General features: G+C 47.0%; 1 protein-coding gene across 3 annotated transcripts; it reads right to left on the bottom strand.

Annotated features, from left to right (window-relative positions):
- Window positions 1-3,665: 3,665 nt before the first annotated feature.
- Window positions 3,666-17,213, bottom strand: LOC121589781 (mitogen-activated protein kinase kinase kinase 11). 3 transcript variants are annotated; one of them, XM_041908916.1, is made up of 11 exons: window positions 16,093-17,213; window positions 15,844-16,006; window positions 15,590-15,756; window positions 15,328-15,503; window positions 14,982-15,002; window positions 14,177-14,374; window positions 13,949-14,093; window positions 12,404-12,586; window positions 7,347-7,923; window positions 6,917-7,263; window positions 3,666-6,847 (listed from the first exon to the last, which is right to left on the bottom strand). In XM_041908916.1, exons 1-11 carry the CDS (start codon window positions 16,781-16,783, stop codon window positions 5,730-5,732), a joined length of 3,786 nt encoding a protein of 1,261 aa, XP_041764850.1. In that variant the 5' UTR covers window positions 16,784-17,213; the 3' UTR covers window positions 3,666-5,729. The 3 variants fall into 3 exon arrangements, with proteins under 3 accessions (XP_041764850.1, XP_041764852.1, XP_041764851.1); XM_041908918.1 differs by lacking the exon at window positions 12,404-12,586; XM_041908917.1 differs by lacking the exon at window positions 14,982-15,002.
- Window positions 17,214-17,301: the final 88 nt, after the last annotated feature.

The raw sequence follows: 17,301 nt of genomic DNA, 5'->3' as shown, positions 1-17,301 counted from the left end.
TTTCCGTGTGCTGTTTTGTTCTCTCTTCTTCTTCTGCTTGAAACCAGATGAGGATCTTCTCAATGGGGAAGGAGAATAGTTCGGTGGGCTGTTGAGAGCAGAATGATCCTGTGGGGTGTGTAATTTTTTTTTTTTGTTTATTTAAATTTAAATATATTGTTTCACTGGCTCAACACACTTGCTACAGTATCAAATTGCTCGTTCAACGTTCGATAGATTGAAGTCCCTGTGTTTGTGTGCTTTTGTTTGCGACGGTTTGGTTTTTTATTTAACCATCCTGTTGATGCCTCATTTAAATTTCTGCTTTAATTTTATCGTACCATTGCGTATCTGCTTTCAGCAGTGAAAAGCTCCCATGCGCCAGAACAGGGCGCGATGAGGCGAGATGAGCTAATTAATGCGGCTGTCATCGCCGTTACAAAGCAATTCAATCAATTCGCTTGTTTAAAAACGCGTGGATGGAATAAATAATTGAAGAAGGCCATTGCTAAACACAGACGAAGAAAAATGATACCTTTTGCAGACGGAATAGTATCAATCGTCAGCAGCTGCTACATGCTGCTAGTTGATGATGAGGAGGTAATGGTTTTGTGAAATGACCTATTACTAGATTTGAAATAACAATTACAAGAAGAGATGTAACACAAGGATTTTGAAAACAAATACGAGGAAACGCTGGAGATGTACAACGACTATAATCTCCTCTCAATTAACTGTTGCTTCAGTTAATATAGCACCATTATTTTGGGCTTCAGAGCTGTTTAATCCCCAAAACAATCGTTCCTGCTCGGACTTTTCTCTTTACTTCCCATTGCATAAACTTCACTATCGTATCGCCCCAAATGGAACAGAACGCAATAATACCGTTCGATGTCACAACCGATCGCCAAACTTTTGGCCACTCGCAACGAAACCCCATCGATGCTGCCCGGTGTCCCCGCCCTGCCGGACATGCTCAATTATTCAAACATCATCAGCAACCCGGAAAATCGCAGCCACCCCGGGCCAGGGGAACCCCGAAATCACCCGAAATGCAAACAGCCAGAAGCTGATTAATTCATTTAGCCCATACGCCACCACGTCCGACTTCACCCCCCCCCCCCCCCCCCCACGTCCGAAAAATGAAGTTGGCAAATTCATTTACAAAACCCGTTCACCAACCAAAACCATTTCGAACGGGTCCGATTTCACTGAAACGAACCCAACCGGTACGTTAAGTCCTTTACCTTAGCTCGCTGCTGCTGCTGCTGTCTGCAGTTTGCCATCTGCCCCCTTTCCAAGGTAAGTAAAATTTGATTAGCCGAAATCGAAAGCGAAGCCAAAACGACACAAATTACCAAATCCCCACCAGGCACTCCACCGGGCAAGTAGGCACTGGAAAATTAAAATTCAAAGAAGGCCTTTGCACCGCACGGTCCACCGGCGACGGTACTGGGAAAGGATTGTCATCCTAGCGGTCTGTTGCTGAGGTGGGGGGGGGGGGGAGGGTCTACTTAGGCCGGTCACAAAGAGGACTAGATTTTAAATCCGTACCGATACGTTTTGGGAGTTTCAATGCATGCCGATGGTAAATGAAAGGGAAAATTAAGTGGATCGGTACGTTTTAATGATTTTTAAAATTTCACTATAATGTAAGTTTTATTGCCCGATTCATTTCTGGTGCTAAAATTTCAATGAAGCTATACGAACATGGTTTGTAATTTGTTTTTATTTATCTCACTAATCCTATGATCGTAAATTTCGAAAACAAGGATAAACTTTATTTAAAATCCAATAGGAAATGATGACCAGCTCTTGCCATTGCACTACTTACAAAACTTTTCATGTGTATTGTGTTCCATCAGTGCATCGTAAATGAATTTAAAATGAAGCGTCACAAACATTTAAAACTATAAAACCTGTTAAATTGATTGTTAACATTTGAATGAATTGAAATATTCCTTGATTAGCTTACAAAGAAACTGTCGAAAAGCACAAAAATCTAATGTTGCAATGAAAATTGCATAACTTTAGGCGTTCAGTACCCTATGCTTCGCTTCAAAACGCTTCATTTGCAAAAAAATTATAAAAATTGTATAAATGTGTGTATGAACTTTATGGTGTTTGCTTTGTTTCTTTAAATATTTTTTTACAAGCTTATTTTTTGTATTTATTGTAAATTAATTTAAAGCTCCACTTTGGCTAGGCCACATCATCATCATCATACGATCACTTTACGTACTACAATTACACATTAAGCAAATGAGAACGGAGATCTACTCCTGTTGGATGGTGATTATCCTCCAGCAACAGGGACACTGGTAAATCCCACTTTTAATCCATTTTAACTCAGCTGTCCTTTGAAAAATAGAGCATCCCTTTTGCGTTGTCCTTTTACTGTACCTCATACCACTTTATCCCGCAACATTGCAATTGAATAAATATTATATTTACCTTCTTTCAGAACTAATTAACCCTCAAACGCTACACACTTACCATGCGCCGGTACAGTAAACGCCCACCAGGCAGGGAACCAGCCCCGACAACGACGCCAGTATTAATTAACTTGTCCACGGATGTGGTAACACGCGTTTTTGCTTCCATTTTTTTTTTTTTGTGTAACTATTGTTCCTGTTCCCTTCCACGAATCGAACCCGCGGAACCGGGGTTTTCAGGCGTAATTTAAACTCGTTCGCAAAGTGACACATTTTGACCGACGGGAGCGCGATAGCAGCGCCTACTACTTTGTGCGAAACGCAGCATTCGGAAAGCTCCAGCATCAAGTGGACGCTTACAACGCCCCTGCAGGCTGGAAGGACACGCGTAACGAAACACCAAAGCGCCCACGTGAGATGAAGCGAAAGCACACACACAAAAAAGCATCACTCGGACTGTACACGCTGTCACGCCGTCCAAACCGTTGTCATAATTTCGGTGCGTTAATTAATTTTACTCGTTTACACTTCATTAAAAAATAGCTCTGCGCCAGGCCGCGTATGCAAATTCGCAAAGAGCGTGCAAATAAAAGTCACACTGGACAGGAATCGGTTCGCCACGCTCGGTTTACTGTGGCATGGGCGCCGGTTGACCGGGCGCGGACAGTGGAGGCTTTCCGCTTCCGTCGGAACATCGATCTTGCCTGTCAGCGTTCGCAATGGATGAACACACCGGTTTGTGTGTGTTTTTTTTTTTGTGTTCTATCGTATGCGACTAATGATACAAAAACCGTCCAACCTGAGGTTGATATAATGACGCGAATTTCCTTTTTTTTGCGCTACTCATGTCCATTTTTTTTTTAAATTGAAACATTGCGTAGAATGCATCAACACTCGAACGCAAAAAAAAACACAAAACAATCCCCCAACAATGTACACCTTCTCAATTATCGGGAATGCAGTTATGGAAATGAGATCCAAAGAATGATAATTTATGAGGTAATTTGTTTGCTTTAATTGATCGCTTTATCTACTGCTTGCTTTTGCTCGAGAGCCGGCGTCGGAACTGCGTTCGGGAATAAATTATACTCACCCTCGGACTCATTGCTTCCTCCCCAGCAACGATTGATACTATGTTGATTAACGAACCAACAAGAAAAATGGGTTTTAATTGAACTACAGAAGAAGAAAAAAAAGGCCAAAATTACAGCAAGTAATAAAAGACACAAACGCTTCTTTTTTAATTAATATATATATATATATATGTTCTATTTATTTTGTCATCCTTCACTATCTTTTCTGAGTTCTGTATATTGCCATTCGTTGACTTTCATTTACAACATATGTCCCTCCAATGCAATGTGTGTTGGTCGCATCTCAGTTAACAGCCCCGTTGAAAGACACGAACTGTCTGTCTGCAAACCACCCAACAGGCTTCACTCGTCTTACCGATTGCATACATTTAGGCGACTTTTGTACAAACGCGCCTTCAAGTATACAATCCGCACACAAACAAGCTGCCTAGTTAGAAGCTGATCGGTATGTTTGTTTGTCAATAATTCGGCTCCTCTACCATTAACATTGAACGCGCAATGGTTGTGTTTCTTTCTCCTCCGACCCTGGTTAAACGATGCTACAGTGTCTACCAGTGAACACAAACAACTGCCAGTGCACGGCTACGAATGCCCTGCGAACGGTATAGAGAGGGGCAGGGCTAGCTAGAGAGCATAGTGCCAACGCATACACACGTGTGTACATACATTTATAGTGAGGGAACGCGATCGACTAAATACTGAAGATTATAAGCCAATAGCACTCGGTAGCGCACCACCGTCCGCACCTCTCTTGTTTCGAACCTTCCTTCCCAATTCCTAAGACTATGTACAAAACTGTTTGTAAGAGGTTTGTAAGGGTATTAGCGACTAGACTGTGTTCATACGCTTGCTTAGGCAATTTAAACTGAATTCCATTCCGCTCGGTTTGCTTTCCTCCCGATGTCTGGTCAGACCGTGCATCGTGCCGCTCAATCTCCTCTTTGGCAGTTCGTTTCCCCCCTACACTGTCGCTCTGCCACGTTCGTGCTGGAAGTTTTGTTATTTGCTAGCCGTACAAAAAGAGGACAAAACCAATTCTCCAATCGTGCGAGTTCGAGGTCGTTCGTTTTCAATTTCTTTTCACCCCAGCTTCATTTCAAAGTTTGATTATTCCTGGCTTTATGCATTGCAACACAACTGCATGGTTGAACCAGAATTCAGTGCCCAAGCACTACATGCTCGATTTAATACTTCTTGCTGGGTTTGGTTCTCAGTCCCATGTAGCATCAACAATTGTGGTTATACTGTTAAGGGATTGCAGTGGTTACATACTGTGCTAGTGCTGTTTCTCTCTCTCTCTCTCCTTTTCTTTGTGTGTGTTAGTGAAAGTATCTTTCGATTTTCCTATTTCAAACCGTGTGCCTTCGATAACATGTGAAGTTTGCTATACGTTTGCCTGGGGGAGAGGGGGATGCATAACATTGTTTTAGATTTGGTTCGTTTTTTTTAAACTACGACCGTTTTGTGCACATTCGAGTAGTTAAGAAACGTTTACTTTCCTGCAGTTTGTTAACACAATGTAAATAATTCTAGTTCTATGGAATGGTTTCATCGCACCTTCGTTCGCTGACCGACTCAAAATTAAACGTATTAAACATGCTCTAATCTAATCTTGGGAATAGAATACTTTGCTTTTCTGTTCTTTTTCTTTCTCTTCGCCAAAACTTATTTAAACTAAGTCTATTTTTTGCATTTTACGAGAATTGTCACACAAACTTGTTCACACGAATACTTTAAACGAACTGATGCAAGCAAAATAAATGCCGCCCTCGAGCTGCCCTGTGCTGCAGATACCTTCCGTCCGTCCTTTTTTTCTGTTAGAGCCAGTTAGAACCGTTGTTCATTTTGATTAAATAGAAAGAAAAACGAAACTCTCCCTACTACGCTTCAAATTATCAATTGTATCACAGCCAATTTTATGGGTAACCCTACGGCGAACAAGCGTACGTCGTCGCCTTTCCTTGCCAAGGATCGCTCGCGCCGCGCGATGATTGGCTCAGTACCGTCGCTCCTGGAACACCTCGTGAACACCTCTTCGTTACCGGGAGGCCATCTTCTTCCAGGGAAATGCGTGGAATGTCGTTCGTGCTTGCGTGGAATGATTCGGGAGTGGCTTTTCGAACATCACATCACGCCCAGTAATGGCTGACAAGCTCGCTACAGTGGGATGTCTGGGTCGGGACCGCGACCCACCCTACACCATGTAGGTTTTCACGTACTGCTAGGATTGGCCCGTGTCGCAGGCATTCGACCGCCGGCCCGAAATCGACGTCGAGGACGTGCCCGAACCGGGCGTTGCCGTAAGCATCGTGCTGCCGGAGGAGGAGCTGCGTCTGTCCTTTAAGCCATGGCCGGACGGGGCAGCAGCAGCAGCAGCAGCTCCGCCCGTGTAGCACGTCGGCGACTGGAGCGGCGAGTCCACGTCGAGCACAATTTCCGGCGTAAAGCGCACCCGGCTTTGCGAGGAAATCGAGGACGAGTTGTCCTTCGCGCTCAGGTACGAGCTGTCGTCGCTGGTGAGACTGTCGGGCGGTGTTTGGTTCGCGGCGCTGGTTGTCCCGTGCATACCGTAGCCCGCTCCGTACTTACCCTGCCCGCCAGCTGACGCGGTGGCCTGCTGATGCGTCGGATGAGAGTGCGTGTACTTCTTCATGCTGGAGCGCAGCTTCGTTTGGGGTCTTAAGCTGCTCGACAGCAATCCACCGTCGGTACCGTGCTCCGTCAGCCCTAGCACCGTGTACGGACGTTCCTCCGGCTCCGGGATTGTACCGCCGGACATAAACTCGCCGGACAGATGGCCACTGTGCACACTGCTGGGGGAGTAGTGCGCCTGCTGCAGGCTCGATTGCCGCCGGAAGAAGTTGGGCACGTTCTCGTACTGATGCATTCGGCTCGACGCATGAAAGGCAGGAGGCAGGGGAGTTTCGTGCAGCTTCGCGGTGCTCGATGCCGGTAAGCGGCTAGCCGCATCCTTACCACCCCCGGGCAGGTAGAGATCGCCCAGCTTGTACGTCACGTCGTCGATCAGCCGCGTTCCGGCACCGTCCATCTCATCGCCCTCCATGTGAAACCCTTGGTTAACGTTGCTACTGTGCAGCGTGCTGGAAATGCTGGAGTGCGTCCGGCGATGGCCCGTCGCACTGATGCCCATCGTTGGGACGCGCGTACCCGTTGCCCTAGCGCTGCCCGTACCCGACGGGCCGGGACCTTCGTACGCGTAATCATGGTACGAGGCACTATCATAGTGGTGGTCTTCGTACACCGGTTCCCCGCCGTACGATTTCGTTTCGCGCTCGAACGCAAAGTTTATCGCCGGCCGGTAGGGGAAGTAATGGGATCCTGGTACGGGAGAGAAGTTGTTTTGTATTAATTTTTCCTTACACACAGATTACTTCAGCTCCTACTTACCGATGTAGCTACTAGTGACACCGCGCGTACCCGCGTTAAAGATTGGATTGTGCTGCGTGTACCCGTCGTACTCGCCCGGTATGTAGAGGCCCGCTCTACTTTCGCGCTCTTCCGGCAGATCGCCAAAATCCATGAACGACGCGGCGCTAGACTTTCGGCGGGGCGAAGGCGTTGGCGGTTGCGTTCCCGCTCCCACGCTGAAGGACGAGCTGGGTCCCGAGGGGGTGTAGTTCGAGCCGAGCCCGCTCGTCGTCGACATCGTCGACGGTAGATAGTGTTGCGGTGAGTCCGTGTACTTCAGCGCCCGCTCGTCCTGCCTTGGGCTGGTCGATTGAGTATGCACCTTCCTGCGAAAAAAAACACACACACACAAAAAGGTAAGTTCAGATTCAGAACAAAGTCCTCCCAAAACCCCTTTCCAACCACTTACCTCGGCCGCTGTCTCTCCGGCGTCTCCTGGTACGGTGTGCTGTGTTGTGCGTAAAGTCTATCATCCTGAGCTTGGTGAGCCAGCTCCTCCTCGTACACTTCCTGGCTCAGTGCGTTGTCCACCGTGTGTGGCGCGGGTGTTAAAGATGGCGGTATCCCGTCCAACCGTACCATACCTTCCAGCTGCAGCGGATGTGGGTCTACCATTGGCGGCAGCTGGTGACGATGGTGGTGGTGGTGGTGGTACGGACTCACGGGCTGGGAGTACGATTCGTACGGTTGTAACGGTCCCGGGTGTAGCCGCGGATGGAGCGGCGTTACGTTCGACACGCGCACATCGTACCCGGAAGCAATGCTGGCCAGCATCGAGGCCATGTTGTACAGCACGAGCTCGATGATGGAAAGCTTCGGCTTGCGCTGACCCTCGGAAGCGTACAGCGTCGGCATCGGCACCGTGCTCGGCAGCGTGCCGTACCGATTCAGACTAGAGCAGAGCGGCGCTACGCTCAGCGTTGACACGTCGGTACAGGGCCCGGCGCCCAGGCTGGTCGCGTACCACGCTTCGTCGGTATCATAATCTGCATTTAGAATGAATGGCGGTTGTAGCACATCGAAACATGTTACCAATACACCGGGCGTTCCCCTGCTTTTCGAACTCGCCAACAACAACGCAAGCCGATCGAACAAACAGACATTCACATCTTGGTTGTGGTTCAATGCTAAAGAGCATTTCCAACAAGTATCAACTTCTATGCACTACTACTGTACGAAAACTACAACTAATGCTACTTATTGCAATTCAAAACATAATTTCGATACTTTCGAATCAATCAACCTACTTATAATTAGGAGAATTTCTTTCGAACATCATAAGCGGAATGATTAGTTCTATTCTAGTTTTAGTTACAATGTAAGGAATCGTTTAACTTTTGTTACTAGTTTAAAGTATCAAAGTATCTAATCTATGAAACATAAAGCAAAGGATAGAAAAGGATTCTATAAATCGTTACATAATTCTGATTAGTACCCGGAAAACCGAAGCATCATTATTTTACACAAACATTATTTTTAGAAAAGTAAACACAACATCTCTGATCCTGAACGGGAAAGCAAAGCAAGCAGATAAGAAAACAATTCTACTATACAAATAAAACCCTCCATAAAGCATTAGCTAATAGCTAAAACAAGATAGCAACAAGAAAGAAGAAACAACAGGCAGCGACAAAATCAGAAAACAAGACAAAACAACACATAAGCAAAACGAACAAAAACTGCAATCAACTTTCGAACAAACAAAAAAACATAAACCAAAAGAATAACACAACTAAAATATTCATCAATTGATATGTAGTAAACTTTTTTTTTATTTTTCCAAATAGAAAATAATAACTATAATCCATTAAAAAAAAAGCTGTGAATCATCTACAAAACTGTGAACTTTGCTTAAAACTGAAACTGAACGTAATTAATTAAAGAAACGGCGCCAATTGCGCCCACATTCGATAAGACTACCGTAGTATAAAGATAAAATTAAAACAAAAAGAAAGAACAAGACACAGGTTACACTCCTAAATCCAGATACTTCAAGCTTACAATTTCATTGTACAACTCAAACGAAAACAGATAAAGAAGTAAAACATTTACTTTCCCACTAAAAACGGCAATGGTTCGTGTACGTATTGTGAGTATGAGTTTGGGGAAGGGTGTATATAAAATGGTGTCTTTATGTGAAAGGATGATAGATTCGCGCAATCCAACATGCCTGCGTTTGTATTTCCGCTTTCATCTTCGCAAACTCTCAGACACTACTACCCTACCATCCGGCGTCTACTGCTTGGTTGGTTTATCTTTCTTTTTTTCCTATTCCTATTTTCTTCTTTATTTGGCCTGTCCTTTCAATGGTTTATGGATTGCCTTTCAAATATTCTTTTTGTTTTCTCTTTTTCTCTCTCTCGTAACCGTAAACCTTCCAGCGGTTCGCTACAATCAGTCACGTTTGCTAGTTTGTCGCCACTAGTATGATGTTAAACGATGTTAAAAGCTTGTAACGGCATGACAATGCTTTTCACCATCACCTTGCAAACATTTCCCAATTTATCCGCTCCGGTTAAATTGATTAATGACAGTGACATGTTCTTAACATTACAATAGGTTTGGATGCGTTTTTTTTGGGATTCTCCCGGCTTCCCCCAAAACAGGACCAAAGCGATAAGGCAATACAAATTGAACTAACACGCACGCCCTCGCCCCCTGTTTAATACCAAATCACCGAATAAAAAAAAGAGGTAAATGGAAAACAAGGGTTCATTCCCTTTTGAAACTTTTGTTTACTTTCTGAAGGAATGGATTAAAATTTTGTATTAGTGTTTTTTGTTGTTTTTTTTTGTGTACGCTTATACCTTCTACGATTAGTATACGCCAGCGACAGAGCAGCGAGTCCTGCAAGGGTTATTCGGAGACGCGTTCAAAATTCACCGCCATTTCAACGGGCCGTTTGAATTTAAATGAGTATCACAAGGGCCAGTAAAACATCAGCACAGAATCAATTAGACGGTGTTAGGCCTTAACGTTACGTAGGTTATGACACAATCTAATATGTCTAGGTCGCTTTCGCTGACAGTGGGCACTGTGGCCCAGTAGCAGAAAGGGTCCAAACGAACACAGCAAATCCCAACATTGTGAGGATTTTCATTCCAAGATGCGGTCAGCGTAAGACGTGACCGTACGCGTTGAAAAACAAAAGCTAAATCAATTAAACCTAACTCGTAGCCTTGTTAAAACAGACCGGAAAACAACCATCCATCCCATAGTAAGATCGTATTGTACCGCGGACTCCATAGCTCGCAGGCGTTTGCGTTGCGCTGATTGCATACTTTGCGGGCGCAATGAGCGCAACTACAAAACTGACCACAGTCGCGGAACCTTCTGCCAGGACAAAACGATCTTATTATCGAAGCAGTGAGTCGTTTTCGTTAGTTAAAAAGAATCTGGGATTCTTTCCTTACCGTACTAAAACATATTTACGTCTTAAAGCAACGGGACTACAGCTAAATCTGAAAACAAAACATTACATTACATAGTCCGCGAGTGGAAGACTACCAATCTACCATCTACCAAAAGGGAGCTAAAGGTGAAAGTGAATAAAATATCAATATGATTGTTAATAGCGTTCCTTCGCGTCGATCGTTTCGCTCGCTAGCGCGATGATCACGTTCATCAAAAAGAGATGAAAATGCACTCGACACTTTTAAATGCCGGCTTTACACCACAGATCAAATCTTGACTTATACAATCGCGTCGTCCAAATACGCACTACAAAACGACGCGGTGTACGTCATTAGGCCACAGTTAGGCGACAGTGAGCATCTTCTACCACTAGCAAGACGCACTTAGAAACACGTTTCTCTCTGTAAGAACGTACTGAAAGTGTTTACACTGCTCAATCACGGATCAATAAGTTACGCTCTTGTTCACACCGGACAAGACTACATCGACTACATTGGGGCCTACCAGCTGGACAACAACCACCAAAGACCAATCACTTGGCACTAATGATAAGCATTGTCAGCTTCTACAGGACAGGCATGCGATCCAACAGACCAAAATCTGGAAGACATTTCAATACGAGACCTGCCTCATATATAAGTCTTAACATTGTCAATTCCATTAGTGGCTTATAGCAAGCCTAGACCAACTAAGGTTGATGCCTCAAATAAGACCCTCAGTTTTGCGAACCACTAGGGCGCCGCATCGAGCTCAGATAGCTTTCATTGCTCTGCACAATCAAATAGTTATCTGTGCACCGGATCATGGCGTATGGGGACTCATTCTCCACCCCGCCCCCATCGCCACCATCGATCAGCAGCAGCGTGTCCTGCTCGGTGGTCGTGCTGCTGTTCGCCGTCGTCGGACGCTTCAGATAAATACTGTTGGTGTGGTGGACGAGCCGGCGCGTTTTATTAATCGCTTCGCTTCGATCCGCCGCACTGGCCTTGTTGCGCTTAAACGGTAGCAGATGGCTTAGCTTTAGTTTCTTCTTCGTACGGCCCAGCTTATGGCGGAGGATGTCGTGCGGACGGCCACCACCACCACCACCACCACCGCCGCCAGTGGCTGACTCCACACTTTCGCCGTTCAGTGTCGGTGATGCATTGGCTGCACCTGCACACGGAGGCCACAGCAGATTCGAGCCGGCGATCGGTTCATAGTCCGAACAGTGCACATCCACATCGGACCGGAACGTAACGACCGAGCTTTTGCGTGATGAAGAAATCAACTCATTCGGCGGCTGGTGGTGGTGATGGTGATGAGCGCTGCCAAAACTTTCCTCCCGCTCCCGGCTAGCCCTGTCAGTGTCAGACGTACTACCGCTCAGCTCTAAATTACCGAACGACTCCTGCAGCTGGCCAACGCTACGCGTTTCGGCCGTACTGACCGTGCTGCTACGGCTGTCCCCCACACTATCGGTGCCGTCCGTGCCGGCCGCCTCGTTCGACGCCCGCGCACCGACCAGATAGTTTTCCCGCTTAAACTTCGACCGGGTCCAATCGTTACCGACCCAGTACGACGTCAAGTTGTCGCTCGACCGGGAGCCGGACATGCGGTACGAGCTCGCGTTATCGTACCCGCCGCCGCCGGACCCGGCCGAGGAGTGCGTCCACTCCAGCTCGTTCGCTTCGCTTTCCTTGCGCGAGAAAATGTCCTCGATGCTTTTTTGCAGATTGTTGTAGAACACGCGATCGTACTCGACCACGTCCTGCCGGGCCGCTAGCACCGACGCCTCCGAATGTGCCCTACCACTGTCCGCCGCGTGATTATGATGAGGATGATGAGGATTACTGTGTGGCGAATGATTACTTCTATTGCTACTACAGACACCGCTGTTGCTATCGACAGTACGGGGTACGGTGGTGTGGTAGTGTTGGAAGGTATTATGCATACGGTTACGATTAATATTGCTATTCATTACATCGTTACTAGTACAGGTAGTAGTAGTATTGGTACGGCTATAGTTACGGTTGGCTTCGATGGTGTGCAGACCATCGTCGTGACTTTTACCTAGGATCTCGTGCCGCGACGAGCTAGCGGACAGCGCGGTCGCACGGGACTTGTCCAGGTTCGGGGCACTCTTGCTGAACTGTTGCGGTCGGGCGCTCGGTCGCATCGTCGGCAAGTGGCTCCGCTCCCGCTGGTGCAGCGTCGATGGGCCCCAGGTCTTACCCTTGATTACATCGCCCGGAACTGCAGAGCGTAGTGATGCGTACAGGCGGGTCGGTCGGAGGGAGGGAGGTGAGGGTATTGTCGCCGCGTTGGACCGATGAACAGTCGATGGGCAATATGATCAAACATTATTCAGAATGAGAATTTATTCTTCATCGGGCATTCGATTGGGCACGCACACGCAAGCGAACGCGGGTTAAAGAGTTAGTTTTTGTTAGCAATGTATGTGCACACGGTTCGAACGCAATGTGCGCCCGGTTAGATGGTTAGTCGCTGGCTTGGTGGCATTATTATTATATGCCACAGAGTAGAAAAAAATCATACACACATGACGATCGAATCGAAACGCGTCCGCGTGAGTCGTGTTAATTTTGCTCAAACCCTTCCGCAGTTAATCTCACAACACATTGTAATGAGCTAAACTTGATGCCTTTAAATGTTTTTTTTTTAATCTCCTCACAAAAATCTAACCATATTACGCGTAATCAATTACAACCAAAATCATTCTCGGTACCGTATGCGCATCGCAACACAACAATCCGTCTGCTGATTGGATTTCACAATCCTCACACAAGCACTCAAATCAAATCAAATATAGAAACAAAATAGATACATAAACACGCTCCTAATATTAAACAAACAAGGAAGGTTTTGGCAACTAAATCACGCAACTGTATATCACACATGCAAATGAAGACGCGCGCTCGCTACAGGGGTAAAAAACACGCAACCGAAATCGGTACAAGTCAATATTGTATTTTCCACACGTCACAATCGCTCGCCGCATCGAACGAATTCAAAACTAAAGCTAATCTATGACGAAAGCGTCGTGAGTAAGCAATAGAGAAAAAAAAACAACCGGTGAATTAACCTAACTAATCTTAACGGGAAAAGATAACGAACAAGATAGTTCAGAGTTTGAAAATGACGCCTGTGTTGGTGCAGATAGTTTGCACCGAGTTCTGGCGCATTGGTGTGTTTTTTTATCAGTAGCGTTTATATTAGAGCTATTTAGGTGAATGTTATTAAAACAAACTGCCACACAATGTTGGAGGCATTCAAAAGCTTTCAAACATAGCTAAGGTACTGAATCGGAAATTGTATTTAGAAGAAAGAAAAAAAAACGCCTAAAATTGTCACATCGCCAGTAGTGCCGCTCTTGCCTTCTCTTCTCGATTGTTCGTCGGCTACATTTCCCGATGCCCCCGATAGAGACACACCGCTCAATACGATGGTTTAAAATTCAGAAGAGAAAGCAAGAATGCGTATGCTACGGCGTGTATGGCGTGTGAGTGTGTGAGTGTTTAAAAAAAAAAAAACAACCGACAAGCTAAGGCAATGTTAATGTTAGTCATTTGCATACAACGCTCCATATTTACTTACACACAATCGTGCGCAGCCGGGTAGCGGGCGACCCGGGCGGCGTGTCGATCCGCTGCCGCTCATCGCGTATGGCCGTATGCTGTATCGTGATCGTGTGACGAAAATCCGATGGCAACGAAATTTGACCCGGTGCTTTTTTAATCAGCTGCAAAAAATATGGCAGATAAAAAAGGAACGTCATATCGCCATTTCTCGGCCAACGAGTCGCGTGGCACACCACAACCTTACCTTGATTCTACTTTTGCTAAATTTCCCCTTCCGCTTCTTCGGGGTAGGAGTATTTTGATTGATTAGAATTTTTAGCTCACGGCCCAGCAGCTCGATTTCCCGCGCGTGCAGCTCCTGCTCTCGCTTTGCAAGATTTTCCTCCTTGTAGCGCTGCTCTTGCTGAACTCGCGTCAGTTCCTCCTCTTTGCTGCGTAGTTCCTGCGCAGATGGACGGGCGGAGTGGAATAGTGGAACGAAAACAGAATCAATTTCCAGTTAATATCGATGCATGCAAGCCACTAACAGTGTAAAGCGCGCGTGTAATCAATCGCTAAGGCGGAACATTCCATTAGAAAACTGAACGAACGTGTGTAACACAAAACGATTGGATGGTTTTATCTACTTTGCAATAAATCAACAAAAACCGACAGCCAAACTATTTACCAAACAAATTCGGTCCTACTACTTATCTGCTTGTGTTTGTATAATAGGTAAGCAATGGCAAAGATAAACCCTATGTGTTAGCGGTGTCACCGTTGTGTTGAGGAACGTTAAACTTCATCGTTAATAATCTTTTGATAATAGAAAACCCCCCATAAAATATCGCCACTCTTTAAGGAAACGAAGGCCACACAGCTCCCAAAAATTACTACAGCGCTCAAACAAATAAACACAAAAATCGATCAACAGCAAACACACACTTTCGCCGACTAAAAGCCACAAACGATCACTCAAACAAGCGAAAACCATAATCAGTGTGAGAATTTAAACTATTTTAAAAAGGAAAACACGCACGCAGCGCGAAAAAGTCCGCGAAACGTCTTACCTCCTCGAAAGATTTAAATGCCTAAGCAGAAAGAAAGGCAGCAGAATGGAAGACATTAAATCAAAGACAGGTAATACGAACGCAATCGATCGGAATGGGGTATATAACAATAACAAAAAACGGCACAACAAAGAAAGGCAAAGGTAAGAAAACTAGGAAAGAAGAATACTGTTACTAATCAATCTGCAGCAACTGCTATTTGAACCTTTGTTCGCAATAATTATTTAACACAAATGTACTTCTTAAAGCAGATCTCAGAATAGCCAACATACTTTGCAATAGAAACAAACTCCCAGTACAATCAATCAACGACAAACGGAAGCAATTGAAAACGAAGCATTCTCACCTTTTCTTTTTTACGCAATTCTTGCAACACTTCCGCGATTTCCTTTTTCCAGCCGTCCTGCATCGTGTGGAATGATTCGTGGGGCGTTTGAGCAAAGCCGGACCGCGCAATGATGTCCAGATCCTTTTCAATATCCTTAAACGAAGGCCTACGGTGTGGATCGATCTCCCAGCAGGCTATAAAACAGTGGGGGGAAAACACACACACACACAAACATTAAGACAACTTGCAGCACAGCGGATTGCATCTCGTAAGTACTCACATTTCATCAGTTTGCCCCATGATTCGGGGCAAGTTTTCGGGATCGGTAAGGCGAGCGTATTCACCGCCACACCGTACGCCACCGACAGCGAGTCGAAGCCCTTGTAGGGAGTTTCCCCGGTGAGCAATTCCCACAGCAGCACCCCGTAGCTCCACACATCGGACGCTCTGCGAAGGAGACGGACACACACAAACATAAACGGTCAGGTATTAGGGGAAGACAGCAGCTACAGCAGCCCAGTCCCGTTCGCTTACTTGGAGTACGTTCCCGATTTGATCACCTCCGGTGGCATCCAGGCGAAGGTGCCGGCTGCCGACATTCGAGTAGTCCGGTACGCCTCTCGGGCCAGCCCGAAGTCGGTGATTTTGAGCGTTTTGTTGAGCAGATGACCGTGCTGGATCGATTCGCTGATCAGTACTGTAAACGAAGAACAAAGCAACGCTCAGGCCCGGGTCACGATCAAAGTCGTCCGTGCTGCTACCATCACCACCACCACCACCTACCGTTCGAGCTCTTCAAATCGCGATGGATGACGGAGATTGGCGCCTCGCAGTGCAGATACTTCATGCCGCGCGCGATCTGGATCGCCCAGTCCACCAGCACGTTCGGTGGTATCTTCCGCCCCGCCAGTATCTTGTTGAGCGAGCCGCCCCGCGCGTACTCCATCACCAGGCAGAGCGTTTTCGGATCGAGACAGACGCCCTTGAGCGACACGATGTTCGGATGCTTGAGCGACCAGAACAGCTTCGCCTCCTGCAGCACGTTCTGCCGCGCCACCTCGAACTCGTCGTCCTGCCGGGACGCTTTCACCGCCACCTCCTCCCCGTTCAGGAAGGCGCGGTGCACCTTGCTGAAGCCCCCGACGCCGATCACCTCCTTCAGGTCGAGCTCGTGGTACTGGATCTCGACCGGCTGCACCTTCAACACCGCCGGGTCCTCGTTCGTGACAAAGTTCGACGGAAAGATGCCCACCCGGTCCCCGATCTTGCCCGTCCACCAGCCCTCGTCGCCCGAGATGCTGCTGTCGGTCGACAGCACGTACACGATCTGGCCCACCCGGAGCGACAGCTCGTCGTCGCCCTGCGCCTCGTAGTCGTAGCGGGCCGTCCACAGGGGCGACATCATCACCCAGTCCTGCTGCTGGTCCCGCTGCTCCCGGCTACCCGACCGCTCAATCCCCGACCGCATCAACATCCTTTCGGCCCAATGCACATACTACGAACAACACCGCCCCGCGCACACCACCAGGCAACCACGTACCGACCAAAACAAACGCTTCTTACATCGAGCGGAGCCCTGGATCCCTGCCCCGCGCGCACCGCTACTGACCGCGCCACGAATAGGGTGGCCCACGCACACACACACACGCACACGCACACACGCACTGTTAACGAGGCTGCACAACCGAGTCGGGTCCGTTTACCATCCAGCACGCGTGAAAACATTCATTTTATCGCAGCAACAAACACACGACACTCGCAGACAATTTTCATGTTTTTCAGAGCAACCATGTTTGACAGCGCGGCCGTGCTGCCAGCAGCGTCCATCGCGGCGGGCTGATGTGGGTTTGATGAGGATTTATTTTCGCACCGGCCACAAACAGGCGCTCAATGGCGATGAAATGTTTGTAAGAAAATGGATACAAATCGTAAATAGCATTCCGGCACTGTGTTTCGACCTTTTGGCGCGGTTTCGATACGAAAAGAGTATAC

This window comes from Anopheles merus, chromosome 2R (assembly GCF_017562075.2).
Source record: "Anopheles merus strain MAF chromosome 2R, AmerM5.1, whole genome shotgun sequence".
NCBI classification, from domain to species: Eukaryota; Metazoa; Arthropoda; class Insecta; order Diptera; family Culicidae; genus Anopheles; species Anopheles merus.
The sequence above is the reverse complement of the archived record's forward strand: the minus strand, read 5'-3'. Positions and strand labels throughout refer to the sequence as shown.

Bases quoted from the DNA above. Each gene is read 5' to 3' on its own strand.
- LOC121589781 (XM_041908916.1), bottom strand. From the start codon at position 16,783: ATGTTGATGCGGTCGGGGATTGAGCGGTCGGGTAGCCGGGAGCAGCGG. The intron at 14,375-14,981 runs GTAAGACGTTTC...CCATCTGCGCAG, and splicing joins CATTTAAATCTTTCGAGGAG to GAACTACGCAGCAAAGAGGA. The intron at 7,924-12,403 runs GTAAAAGTCACG...TTCTAAATGCAG, and splicing joins GTCGCGGCACGAGATCCTAG to ATTATGATACCGACGAAGCG.